The sequence below is a fragment of the Colobus angolensis genome, unplaced genomic scaffold (assembly GCF_000951035.1).
Source record: "Colobus angolensis palliatus isolate OR3802 unplaced genomic scaffold, Cang.pa_1.0 Scaffold185, whole genome shotgun sequence".
In the NCBI taxonomy this organism is placed as follows: Eukaryota; Metazoa; Chordata; class Mammalia; order Primates; family Cercopithecidae; genus Colobus; species Colobus angolensis.
The window spans coordinates 1,825,491-1,839,220 of NW_012114988.1; the positions used below are offsets into that span (position 1 = coordinate 1,825,491).

The following is a 13,730-nucleotide window of genomic DNA, read 5'->3' on the forward strand; positions in this document are numbered from 1 at the left end:
AGTCTGAGGAAGGTGGATCACTTGAGGTCAGGAGCTCGAGACCAGCCTGGCCAACATGGTGAAACCTCTTCTCTACTAAAAAAGTACAAAAATTAGCCAGGTGTGATGACGCACACCTGTCATCCCAGCTACTCCAGAGGCCAAGACACAAGAATCGCTTGAACTCGGGAAGCGGAGGTTGCAGTGAGAGGAGGTCATGCCACTGCACTCTAGCCCGGGCAACAGAGCGAAACTCTGTTTCAAAAAAAAAAAAAAAGGCTGGCTGGGGAGGTGACAGTAGTGGGATGAAAATGGCCTGTTTTAATGTGGCCTCTACACCCGGAATCACCCTATGTCTGGCCCTCAGCCTGGCTGCCTGGCCTGCTGTGTGAACTTCCTCAGCTGGGTTTATGGAGAGTCCTCCAGTCGCCCTTCCATCTGCAGTCATGTGACAGGGAAAGTGCATTTGGCACCATTTTCGGAGATGTTGCAATTCTGCCACATTCTTTTTCTTGTTTGTTCTTGTTTCCTTTTCTCAAATTTTTTTGAGATGGAGTCTCGCTCTGTCACCCAAGCTGGAGTGTAGTGGTGCGATCTTGGCTCACTGCAACCTCTGCATGTGGGCTCCAAGCAATTCTCCTGCCTCAGCCTCCCGAGTAGCTGGGACTACAGGTGCACACCATCACATCTGAACAATTTTTGTATTTCTAGTGGAGGCAGGCTTTTGTCATGTTGGCCAGGCTGGTGTTGGACTCCTGACCTCAGGTGATCTGTCTGACTTAGCCTCTCTAAGTGCTAGGATTACAGGCGTGAGCCACCATATCTGGTCATCGGCCACATTCTGGACAGGCCAAGACCCCTGCTTTCTCAGCAGCCTTGTTCCTGTGCCGTTCCCCTACTCCCAATAGCTCAGGGCCTGGGGTCCTTCCTGTTGCCTGCTCCAGTGGAGTCCTGCAGGGGTCTCATGGAGAAAGTGGGTGGGCCACGGCAGACGGAGTGGGCACAGCCGAGTGGGCCAGGGAACCTGAGGGTTCCAGTCATCCTGTTCCAGGACGACATTTATTTTGCACATAAAATGCAAATCATTTTTGATAACCAGCTGCAAGATCTTGGAAGAGGTGAAATAAAACCAGGACTTGTGGCTTCAGTTTTGCTAAACTGGCTCTAAACATGTGTCCTTGGGTCAGTCACTTGACCCTTGTGGACCTCAGCCTTCCCACCTGTAAAATGGGGCTGGACCCAACAATGACTAAAACAATGTTTGAATGTTGCTGTTCCACCGATCTGCCGGACCTACAGGAGCAACTCTCTCCACTTCTAATATTCACATCTTAGTATTAAAGTATTAATTTTCAATAAATGAGTGTTTTCCAAGTTTCATTTTTCTAAATGAACCTGAAGGGCATGATGAAGCTGATCAATAAAAGTGGCACTGGCTGCTCAGCTGTGGCCACAGGGAGCTGCCCCCGGCAGCCACAGTCACACGGCTTCTATTCAGTAGCGTCAACCCCACCCCAGCTGCTGGTCAGACTTGGGGGATGCCCCTAGTCACCTATGACTTAAAAAATGATACGGTGCTCTCCATGGGAATTTTATTGCCAAATCTGAGATGGATGTAACACTTCGAGATGGATATATTAATTACCCTGATCTGATAACTATACATTCCATGGATCCAAACATCACTATGTACCCCATGAAAATGTACCATTTTTCCCCAAACAATTTTAAAAAACAAATTTGACATATCATTAAAAGACATGGAGAAGCACTGGTATGAAATGCTAGGTTGGTCACTGAACTAGCCAGCGCTCTACCCACAGCTCATGGGGACAGCTGTGACCTCCTCTCTGTGGTCGGCCTTGGGTTGTTGAAAATGGCAAACAGTGGGAATCACTCCTTTGTTCCTCTGAACACGTACTGAGTGGTATGGGGAGGGTGGCCCGGGCAAGGCCCGGTCCTATGAGCTCTGGGGCCGGGGCTCCGGGACTAGATCTTCTGAGTTTGCACCCTGCCTCTACCCTTTCCATAATGATGTGGCCCTGGGCCTGAGACTTTATCTAAGTCTTAGTTTTCACCTGTTAAATGGGGGGAATAGGGACAATCACTCCTTAAAGGATTGCTATTAAAGTAGCAAATGTGAAGAGATGAGGGCAGTGTGTGTGCACAGTAGGTGCACAATAAACATCTGCTACTGGTAATATCACATTCACATCTGTATGCAGTAGGTGCACAATAAACGTCTGCTGTTGGTAATAGCACATTCATGTCTGTATACAGTAGGTGCACAATAGATGTGTTACTTGTCATGTTCATGTCTGCATACAGTAGGTGCACAATAAACATTTGCTATTGGTAATATCATGTTCATGCCTTAAACAGTAGCTGCACAATAAATGTCTGCTATTGGTAATACCATGTTGATGCCTGTATACAGTAGTGCACAATAAACATCAGATATTGGTAATATCACATTCATGCCTGTATACAGTAGGTGCACAATAGACGCCTGCTATTGGTAATACCATGTTCATGCCTGTATACAGTAGATACACAATAAACATCTGCTATCGGTAATACCATGTTCATGCCTGTATACAGTAGGTGCACAACAAACATTTGGTATTGGTAATACCATGTTCATGCCTGTATACAGTAGGTGCACAATAAACATTTGCTATCGGTAATACTATGTTCATGCCTGTATACAGTAGGTGCACAATAAACATTTGCTATCGGTAATACTATGTTCATGCCTGTATACAGTAGGTGCACAATAAACATTTGCTATAGGTAATACTATGTTCATGCCAGCTCCTGCTGAGGTGGCCTCTGAAGGCAGCTGTCACCACAATCCTTGCCAGGACGATTACCTGGTAACAGTGCCATCTTTTGGATCCTCTTGGACTCTGCTCAGCACTCTCTTGCTTTCTTTTCTTTCTTTTCTTTTTTTGAGATAGGGTCTCATTCTGTTGCCCAGGTTAGAGTGCACTGGCACAATCTTGGCTCCCTGCCACCTCAACCTCCCTGGCTCAAGCAATCCTCCTGCTTCAGCCTCCCAAGTAGCTGGGACTACAGGTGTGTGCCACCCTGCCTCGCTAATTTTTAAATTTTTTTTGTAGAGATGGAGGTCTCACTCTGTTGTCCAGGCTCGTCTGGAGCTCCTGGGCTCAAGTGATCCTCCCACCTTGGCCTCTCAGAGTGCTGGGATTATAGGCGTGAGCCACCGTAACTGGCTACTTTTCTAAATCCTGATTTGTCCTCCTTCAGGGCATGCGTTCTCAGGGAGCTCCTTCTTCTAGCTCCTGATTCCTGGATCCTCTGAGACCCTCTGTCCCTCCCAGAAGGTCTTGTCTGGGTTCCTTTCTGCACAGGTCTTGCCTCTCCAACCTCTTCCCAGAAAGCAGGCCTTCGACTGGGGTCTGTGTGGGACCAGCCACAGCTCCACTCCTGCCCACCTGGGGCCTTCATTTCCTTCTCTGGGTTTGCCAGTGAGACCAACACCAGGGAGTGGCAGGTGAGGGGACAGCAGAGGGGCTTCGAAATCCCCTGTGGAAATTTCATGATCAAATGGCTGACTCCGAATCCATGAAGGCAAAAATAATAATAATGATAATGATAATAACAGTAGCAGGCATATGCCCCTACTTCCCCTTGCTTTCCATGCCCTGGGAACCTTAGCGCTGACAGCACTGGGCTGTGAGTAGTTGCAATCTTTATCCTGCTTTGCAGATGTGAAGGCTGAGACCAGGGAGAGTCATCTGTTTGCCCGAGCCACCCCCCTAGCGAGTGCAGAGGTGAGATTCTAACCTAGCTGTCTGCTCTTAATCCCTGTGCAACCCTGGTCCCAGGAGGAGGAAGCTGGTGGCTTGGGGGACAAGTACAAGGGTCAGCTTGGAGCCTGTCTCCTGCCCTGGGGCCAGCACATCACTGAAGGCTGTGGGCTGGTTCTCTGGCCCCACTGCATCCCGTTCCCAATAAACAAGAGGTAACTAGGTTTCCATGCTCCTGGGCATGGGGCTGGTCAGGCAGAGGCTCTCCCTACCTTGCCCACTGAAAAAAGACCAAGCTCCTTGGGCTGAGGATGGAGAAATGAGAAAGGTGGACACAGAAGGTGAGGCAGGGAGCAGAGGCGAACAGAAGATGCTGTGCTGAGTGCCGGGGGTGATGGGGTTGGGGGAAGAGGCGCAAAATGCAGGGGGAAGGCACGCAGGCTCTGCACCCAGGCCCTGTAAGCCCCCGCCCTGCCATCACCGGCTGCATGACTGTGGATGAGTTATCTCCCCTCTCTGTGTCTGTCGGCTCATCTGTGAAACGGGAGGATAACCATATGCCCCCCAGTGTCCGTGTGGGTGTTAAATGAATGGACACCACGAGGCTCTGAGAACTCTGCCTGCAAGCTCTTGAAGTACACGCCGTAACTCCCACAGCACGCGCCTGTGAGCACACACGTGTACCTGCAGCATCAGACAGGAGAGCGGGGTCCCCTACCCCTCCCTCTGCATGGAGGTCACTCTGAGCCCCTGGCCTCTGACTCCCTGCTGGTGGCCAAAGGCAATACTGCTGAGAGAGCCTCGCCCTAAGGAGCAGACCCCAGGCTGCTTCCCATGCCAGAGTCTGAGAAAGCGGCCTCTGTGGGCTCCCCTGCCTCCCTCTGCCTCGCTTCTGGGTCATCCCCTTCCTGCCAAACCGTTTGCCTGTGGCAGGCATGGGGAGGCTCAGTTCATCTAACATGAAGGGGAGCCAGGCCGAGCAGGCAGGGCAGGGGGAGCTGGGCAGGCAGGGCAGGGGAGGGCAGGGCCGAGCAGGCAGGGTGGCAGGGGTGGGGGGGACAGGTAGGCAGGGTAGGGGGAGCCGGGTCCTGCTCTCGAGTTGGGCACTGAGGGCAGCTAGAAGTCCCAGATCCCCATCAGGGGCTGTGGTGGCCTGGCCCAGAGAACTCTCGGGGCTCCTTTCATCATAGAAAGGAAGTGATGTGCGTGCCCGGGAGGTGACAGTGAGCAATCACTGGTGAAGACGAAAGTGGGTGGTGGGGGCCAAGCATCTAGATTCCAATCCAGTCTGGAACACTCTGGTCTCTTAACTCTGGCTCAGAGGCAGCATCTGGGAAGGGACTCATTCACCTGGCCTGTTGCTTCCCACTGTTCAGAAAAGGAGCCTCAAGCTGAACACCCTGTGACAAGGGCTGTGACCCAGGTGCCTACGCAGGGCAGAAAACGGAGGCTGGAGGTGCATTCAGCTCGAGGCTGGAGTACAGTGGCGCGATCTCAGCTCACTGCAACCTCCACCTCCTGGGCTCCAGTGATTCCGTGCCTCAGCCTCCTGAGTAGCCGGGACTATAGGCGTGCACCACAATGTCCAGTTAATTTTTGTATTTTTAGTAGAGATGGGCTTTTGGCCAGGCTGGTCTCAAATTCTTGTCCTCAAGCATTCCACCCACCTCAGTCTCCCAAAGTGCTGGGATCACAGGCGTGAGCCACCATGCCTGGCCAGGGGACTGACTCTTTTTTAAGTTTTGCTGTCCTCTTTGGCATGTCATACCACAGATACCAGAGAGATACATGGTGAAACAAATTCCTCAGTTATCTGACCCATAAACTCCTATTCACCCCACAGAGCCCAGTGCATATATGTCATTTCCTCCGTGAAGCCTTCCAAGACTCCCTCCCTACAGGCAGAACTTCCTGCTGTCTCACTGGGGCTCCCCAACTCTCTCGTCACACTTTTATTACGATGTTAGTAAGTGTTAGTTATGCATCTTATTGATGATGCTTCCTACGTGCCAGGCACCAGGCTGAGTGCTCAGCATTCATCATCTCATCGAATCCTTACTGTAGCTTTGAAAGGTCCACCACAATCACCATTCTGCAGAGACGAAACTGAGGCTCTGAGAGGTCAAGGGAGATGCACAAGGGCACACACACGAGGAGCCGGGATCTGAACCCTCTGGACTCCTGAGTTCGTGCTGTCCTGTTTGCCCAGGAGACATAGAGATCCCCCTCCGGGGGCTGTGCTGGTTTTATCTCAGTGCTTAGGCCTGGCTGGACACATCAAAGGCCTCCCTATCTGTGTTTGGGGATTCAAGAGGCAGACCCTGTGAAGGTGGCCAGCCAGCAGGGGAGGTGGGAGCTGGTGTGTCGGGAGGGGAGGGGAGGTCAGGGCAGGGCAGGGCAGGGCAGGGCGGCAGCTGACCTTGCGGTGCTGCTCATAGTTGCGGATGAAGTCTCGGAGCTGCTCCTCACGGCTCTCCAGTGTGGCATACAGCTGCTGCATCTGGCTCACCAGGTCCGTCTTCTCGCCCTTTAAGCGCTTCCGGTCAGCTTTCATGGCTGGGGATAAAGGAGAGAGTTAGTTCCCAAGACCCCAGCTCACCCTTCCAGATGCCTGAGTGCTGAGATGTGGCATCACCACTGTCACCTTTGCAACAGGTGAGAAAACAGGGCTCAGAAAGACGAAGTGTCCCTCCCATGCGCCCTGCCACTTGGTGGCATTCCCAGGATTCCAAGCCAGGCTCACCTATGTCAAGAGCCCCGATTCTCACATCTCAGCTGTGTCAATCAGACCAGGGAGCAAGTCCTTGTTGAAACTGCTTTCCCAGCCCTGAGCCGGCTGAGTGTTCAGTAACAAAGAACAGAGACCTGGGGGGCTCCAGAGGCCCATGGTTCAGGAAGCGGACAGGGCCTCAGTTCCCTGTCAAAAGGAACCCCAGGGCCACCCCGAACCCACCGGAACCACTCAGTCCAGCCCAACAGCCCCTCCTGCCTCATTTCTTCCGTGGGGAGAAGTATTACGTTAAAAACACACATCAAGACATGTACCAAAAGTGTAGAGCAACAAAAGAAAATACAGATAAATCGGACTTCATCCAAATTAAAAACATGTGTGTCTCAAAGGATATCATAGTAAAGGACAACCCATACTATGATGGGAGAAAATATTTGCAAATCCTATATCTGATAAGGGGCTTCTATCTGAAATATACAAGTTTATCTTGCAACTCAATAATAAAAAGACCAGGAAACCATTTAAAAAACGGGCAGGTCAGGTGCGGTGGCTCATGCCTGTAATCCTAGCACTTTGTAAGGCTGAGGCGGGTAGACAACTTGAGATAAGGAGCTCAAGACCAGCCTGGCCAACATGGTGAAACCCCCTCTCTACTAAAAATACCAAAAATTGGCCAGACGTGGTGGTGTGTGCCTGTAATCCCAGTTATTTGGGAGGCTGAGGCAGGAGAACTGCTTGAACCTAGGAGGTAGAGGTTGCAGTGAGCTGAGATTGCACCACTGCACTCCAGCCTGGATGACAGAGTAAGACTCTGTCACAAACAAACAAACAAACAAAATGGGCAAAGGATCTGAACAGACACTTCTCCAAGAAATGGCCAATAGGCACATGAAAAAACTCAGTATCAGTTGTCATCAGGGAAATGCAAATCAAAACCACAATGAAATACCACTTCACACTCACTAGAATAGCTAAAAATAGAAAACAGACAATAGCAAGGGTTGGCGGGATGTGGAGAAACTGGAATCCTCACACATTGCTGGCGGGAATGTGAAATGGTGCAGCTGCTTTTGGAAAAGTCTGATAGCTCCTCCAAAGATTAAACATCAACTTACCATACGACCCTGCGATTCTACTTCTAGGCATACATCCAAGAGCTATCAAAACATATGTCTACATGAAAACTTATATGCAAATGTTTATAGCATTATTCATCAGAGCCAAAGAGGTGAAAATAACTCGAAAGTCCACCAATGGATAAATAAATAAGCAAAATGAGATATAGCCACACAATGGAATATTACTTAATAATAAATAAAAACAAGGAGGGCCATTACTCAGTATCCATGGGGATTGGTTCCTGGACTCCCTGTGGACACCAAAATCCACAGATGCTCAAGTCCTTTATATAAAATGGCATAGTATTTGCACACAACCGACACAATCCCCCCATATACTTTAAATTATCTCTAGATCACTTACAATACCTAGTAAAATATAAATGTCATATGAATAGTTGTTACGCTGTATTGTTTTGGGAATAATGACAAGAAAAAAATCTGTACATGTTCAGTATAGATACAACCATTCATTTTCTTTTCCTGAGTTTTTTTTTCTTTTCCTTTTTTTTTAGACGGAGTCTTGTTCTGTCACCCAGGCTGGGATACAGTGCTACGATCTCGGCTCACTGCAATTTCCGCCTCCCAGGTTCAAGTGATTCTCCTGCCTCAGCCTCCCAAATAGCTGGGATTACAGGTGCCCACCACCATGCCAGGCAAATTTCTGTAATTTTAGTAGAGATGGGGTTTTACCATGTTGGCCAGGCTGGTCTCGAACTCCTGACCTCAAGTCATCTGCCTGCCTCAGCTTCCCAAGATTACAGGCATGAGCCACAGTGCCTGGTCCCTGAGTATTTCTGATCCATGGTTCACTGAATCCATAGATGTGAAACCTATGGATAAAGAGGCCAACTGTACTGATATTTGCAACAACATGGATGAACCTTGAATGCATGCTAAGTGAAAAAGGCCAGTCACTGAAGGCCGTATATTTGTGATTCAGTTTATATGAAATGTCCACAATGGGGAAATCCATAGAGACAGAAAGGAGGTAAGCGTCTGCCTCGGGGCAGATGTGGGGGTGGATCGGGGATGGAGGGGTGGTAGCTAAGAGATGGAATTTTTTTTGAGGTGGTAAAAATGTTCTCACATTGGTTGTTGGGGTGGATACATAACTCTGTGAACATACTAAAAACCACTGAATTGGACACTTAAAATGGATCAATTGTATGGTATGTGAATAAATACCATATAACAGTCGATAAAGCTGTTAAAAAAGCAAAACAAAATAAGGCTGGGCGCCTTGGCTCCCGCTCACAATCCCAGCACCTTGGGATCCGTCAGGAGGACGGATTGCGAGCCCAGGAGTTCGAGACTAGCCTGGGCAACATGGTGAGACCTCATCTTTACAAAAAGTAATAATTAAAAAAATAAGCTGATTGTGGTGGTGCATACCTGTGGTCCCAGCTACTTGGGAGGCTGGGAGGCTGAGGTGGGAGGATTGCTTGAGCACAGGAGGTCGAGGCTGCAGTGAGTCAAGTTCATGCCACTGCACCCCAGCCTGGGTAACAAGAGCAAGATCCAGTCTCTAAAACCAAACCAAAGCAAACCAACAAAACAAAACAAAACACACCCTGAGTAGCCGCCTGCAAGCAGCATGACGTCCGCCCCCTCCAGACTCTCTTTCCCCACAGTGCTGGCTCCTTGGTGCATGGAACAGACTCAGGGCAGCCTCTGACTATAGGGTAGGCTCCACGGCTTTTGCCCAGACCCCGAGCACTCCGTCCTTCTCCTGGAGAGAATACCAAGGAGGGGTTTCTGAGGCTAACCCCTCTCCACAGGCTCTTTGTGTCTGGAATTGTGGAGGTGGTGGTGGGGGTTGGGGAGGCAAAGCAACTCTTTGGCTCTGGAAACTTCCGGCCTGACAAGGCCAGAGTGGTTACGTTATTTGTTTAAAATAACAAGCCATGTCTGACCCCAAAGTCGACATTCGACCCTATGTTCTGCTGCCTCCACAGTGAAGCTCCCAAAACCTGGAGGGTCCCCAGCCCCAAGGCTAGCTGAGGGCAGAATACGGGATGGTGATAACTGTGCCATCCCATCTTGTCCTGCACGTCCAATCCTGCAAACTCAGCCTGTGTACATGAGAGAGCTGGGGACACCAGGTATGGCCTAAGGACTGAGGACTCTGAGCTCCTGGCCCAGTGTCCAACATAAGCTCCCCAGGTGGGAGGCGGGTCAGCTGGGCCATGTCACCATGTGCAGAGTCATGGGGAGGAGGTCCACGCAGTGGGGACCCCAGGTCTCAGGCAGCTCTTTCAATTCCAGCTTTGAGCTTCCAGGCTCCCGTAGCTGGGTCTGTCCTCTCCTGGCTGGCTTGGCTGAGCAGCAGCTTAGGTCACCAGGGCTGGAATTCCAGGCCTGCTGGGCCGGAACCTTAAAGGGCCGGGACGGTGGAGTCCATGGAGAGAGGAGTCTTCTGCTTTACTACTGCCAGGCAGGGGGTGGGCCCTGCAGGCCTCAGGCAGTAGGTGGGAGGCCCTGGCACAGCTAGGCTGGTTTTGTGCCCTGCCCCCTCACATGGTGTGACCACATTGCTGGTGAATCTCACATTAAGAAAATCCAACATCTACAGATGTATGACCGGGCGCAGTGGCTCAGGCCTGTAATCCCAGCACTTTGAGAGGCGAGCAGAACACTCGAGATCAGGAGTTCGAGACCAGCCTGGTCAACATGTGAAACCCCGCCTCTACTAAAAATACAAAAATTAGCCAGGCATGGTGGCGTGAGGCTGTAGTCTCAGCTGCTCCAGAGGCTGAGGCACAAGAATCGCTTGAACCCTGGAGGTGGAGGTTACAGTGAGCCGAGATTGCACCACTGTACTCCCACCTGGGAGACAGAGTGAGACTCTGTCTCAAAAAATAAAGTAAGACACAAAAATCAAAATAAAAATAAAGATGCAACCCGGTCAGAAGGCTCCTTAAGGAAGAGCCGGGCCTCGCTGTCGCTGATGAATGGGAAATTTCCATTTGCACATGCGCACGGGATCCTGGCCGCCCTCCTAGGAGAGGCAGGTGCATGGGTGAGTATTTTTATCATCCCATCTCACAGAGGGGAAAACAAAGACCACACAGCCGGTTAATGGCACAGCTGGGGTTGAACGGGTGCCTGACTCAGTTTCAGGCTGGTTTCATGCTGGCGGGCCGGAGAGTAGCAGGGGAGCACTGCCGAGCTTGGGGAGTGGCTCCTGGAGGGCAGGGGCGCTGACCCCAGCCATGCTATCACTGTGGCTCCCTGGGAGCCTCACTGGGCCCTCCTGCCCCAGTGGAAAGAGGCTGCTACTGAGCAGGTCGCATGGGCTCCCTGGGGGATTTACACCACTGCCCTCTGGTTGGCAGGGAAATCATGCCTCTGCCTTCTGGTTGGAAATGAACGCCCCCTAGCCCCCTAGGCTCTGCACTGCCTCCTACATTATCCTCATCTCCATGAGAACCAAACTCCAGACTCTGCTCTTGGCAGTTGGAGACCCTGGGAGGGGAACCCCCAGGCCCCCAATATGGCATTCCCGGGCCTTTCCTCTCACAAATGGCCTTTGAGGGGGTGAAGTGCAGCCTCTTGCGGCCTCTTTGGGTCTCCCTGCTGCTCCATCCGTGTTATCATTTATCCGGCAGTCCAAGGGGTGTGTGTACGTGTGCCTGGCTCTGTGTGTGCAACATGTGGGCCGCCTCCATGGTGGGGCGGGGGCTATGCCTCCTGCATCTAACCTGGGGCTCTCTGAGAGTAAGAACAGGGCCTGTGCCTTTAGATTATTCACTTCTGCCTAAGAGAGGACCTGCAGCTCTCCCCAAACTGTTCAATTAAGCACCTACTATATGCCAGACTTGCTGCTGTGAAGACAGGGGTGAGCCAGACATGGTTCCTGCCTTGTGGGAGGCTGACGCTCTCCCAAAGGAGACGAACTCACACCTATGGCTGGCACTGGCACCATCCACCCTCCACGTCACCATGATGCTCCAATTCTGTTTGGCGGGGAATGTGCCCACTAAAATGTTCAATTTCCCAAGCTCCCCTGCAGCTGCAAGCGGGACGTGTCACACTTCTGGCAGTTAAGATGCACACAGATACCCACTGGGAAATCTAGTTTTCTTTATAAGCCCTTTTTTGAGCACAAGGATGGAAGATACGAGCTAAGAATGGGGAGGAGAAAAAAAAACAGAAGGGACCAGGGTCCCTGATGGTATCACCCAGCCAGGATGCCTCACAGCAAGAGAATAACAAACCCCCATGTTTTAGGGTTTTATTGTTACACGCAGCCCAGCACATTCCTAACAGACACACCAGGGCAGGCTGTGAGACGTGCTGCCACCCTCTCCCATGAGGCTTCACTTCATGGTTCCTTTCCACGGGTGCTCCTCGCTCTGCCCAACTCTGGGCTGGACTCTGTCAGGCTAAAGACCAAGACAACACAAAAACTGAATCCTTAGGAATGAATGCCAGGTAAAGAACAACCAAAAATAACACAAAGGTGCCACAAGTTGTATCGTGTACACAAGGAGGCGACATCCAGTTTGCACATGGCAGGTGCTGCAACTCTACACAAACAATGAGGCCGGTGCGATGGGCCCCCAATAAATAATTTAAAATCTACACACAGCTGTGAAAATGATGCAATGGAACTCTTCCTGTTTTTTTTTTTGAGATGGAGTCTCACCTTGTCTCCCAGGCTAGAGTGCAGTGATGCGATCTTGGCTCACTGCAAGCTCCGCCTCTCGGGTTCACACCATTCTCCTGCCTCAGCCTCCCCAGTAGCTGGGACCACACCCGGCTAATTTTTTTGTAGTTTTAGTAGAGACGGGGTTTCACCGTGTTAGTCAGGATGGTCTCGATCTCCTGACCTCGTGATTTGGCCTCCCAAAGTGCTGGGATTACAGGCATGAGCCACCGCATCTGGTTGGAACTCTTCCTTTCTTCCTCATAGCTCTGCTTTTTTCTCTCCTTCAAAACCCGTTCTGATGTTCCCCAAATGCTCCTAACACAAGATGAGCTGCCAGCCTGCAAGGCATGGCTGTGTTTCTCTGGGACTGGCCTCCTGACTCAGCCCCTAGCTCTCCAGTGCTCTGCGCAACTTCCCAATCATCTGGCTTCACCCACGCGGGTCCTATTCCAGCAGCCAAGCCACTGGAACCACTGCCATGGTGACTGGTGATGTCATGCCCAGCAGGCCCTGCAGGATCATGGAATGAGACGAGCCAGCTCCTGGGAATGCGGGGACTCTGGGGGTGGGAGGGAGGGTGTGTGGGGAGGGACCTATTTTTCCAACTCAGAGGTGGCCACACGCATGCCTGAGACTAGGGTGTAACCAGGGGCCCAGCTGTGGCCCCACGATGGTGGCATGTCTCTGGGCTGGGCCCTGCCAGGCGAAAGACCGAGAAAACATGAAAGCTGAGTCTTTAGGAATGAATGCCCAGTGGAGAACAACTAAAAACGACACAAAGGAGCCTCTGGGCTCTGTCATGTACACAATGAGGTGACGTTCAGTTTGTCCTCAAGCTCCCACCACAGACCTTTCTTCCTTCTCTGTCTTTGGATGCCACAGCCCCTAACCCAGATATGGACATGGAGGAGCGAGACTCCATCTCAAACTAAACAAACCACCACTGTGGGCCCAATCCTGGATGTCCCAGGGCCAGGAGCCCTTGTAAAAATTTCCAGCCTGGGTGTACCCTGGACAACCGTGGGCTCAGAGGTGAGGAGGGAGGAATAGGTCCATGTCAGACGATCCCAGCTGCTGCCAGCAGGGGGCCCCCCTTTCTTTTCCATGCAATGTTCCTGACTCCTGGAACCTTCAGGAACTACATTCTGCGAAATGAGGGGTGCGCAGGTTAGGGCCAGAAAGCCTGGCAAACCAATCTGTGGGACTCGAACCTCTAATAAACACCCATCAGAATGTGAGGCTCTTGGAGTTCTTCCAGCTCAGCTTCCCTTCTCAGATGGGGAAACTGAGGCCCAGAGAAGGAGCAAGAATGCCCAATGCACAGTCAGCTGAGGTCTCCCGACTCTTAGGCCAGGGCAGCTGAGTTAGAAGCACTGGCTTGGGGCCGGGCGTGGTGGCTCACACCTGTAATCTCAGCACTTTGGGAGGCCGAGGCGGGCAGATCACGAGGTCAGGAGATCAAGACTATCCTAGCT

General features: G+C 51.3%; 1 protein-coding gene across 4 annotated transcripts in view; it reads right to left on the reverse strand.

Moving 5' to 3' along the window:
- KAZN (kazrin, periplakin interacting protein) overlaps positions 1-13,730 on the reverse strand; it is a 538,050-nt gene that overhangs the window by 80,551 nt on the left and 443,769 nt on the right. For all 4 annotated transcript variants that reach the window (XM_011939915.1, XM_011939916.1, XM_011939917.1 and 1 more), the window contains one exon: positions 6,172-6,308. In XM_011939915.1, coding sequence (XP_011795305.1) covers positions 6,172-6,308 — 137 coding nt within the window. The remainder of the gene's footprint in view (positions 1-6,171; positions 6,309-13,730) is intronic.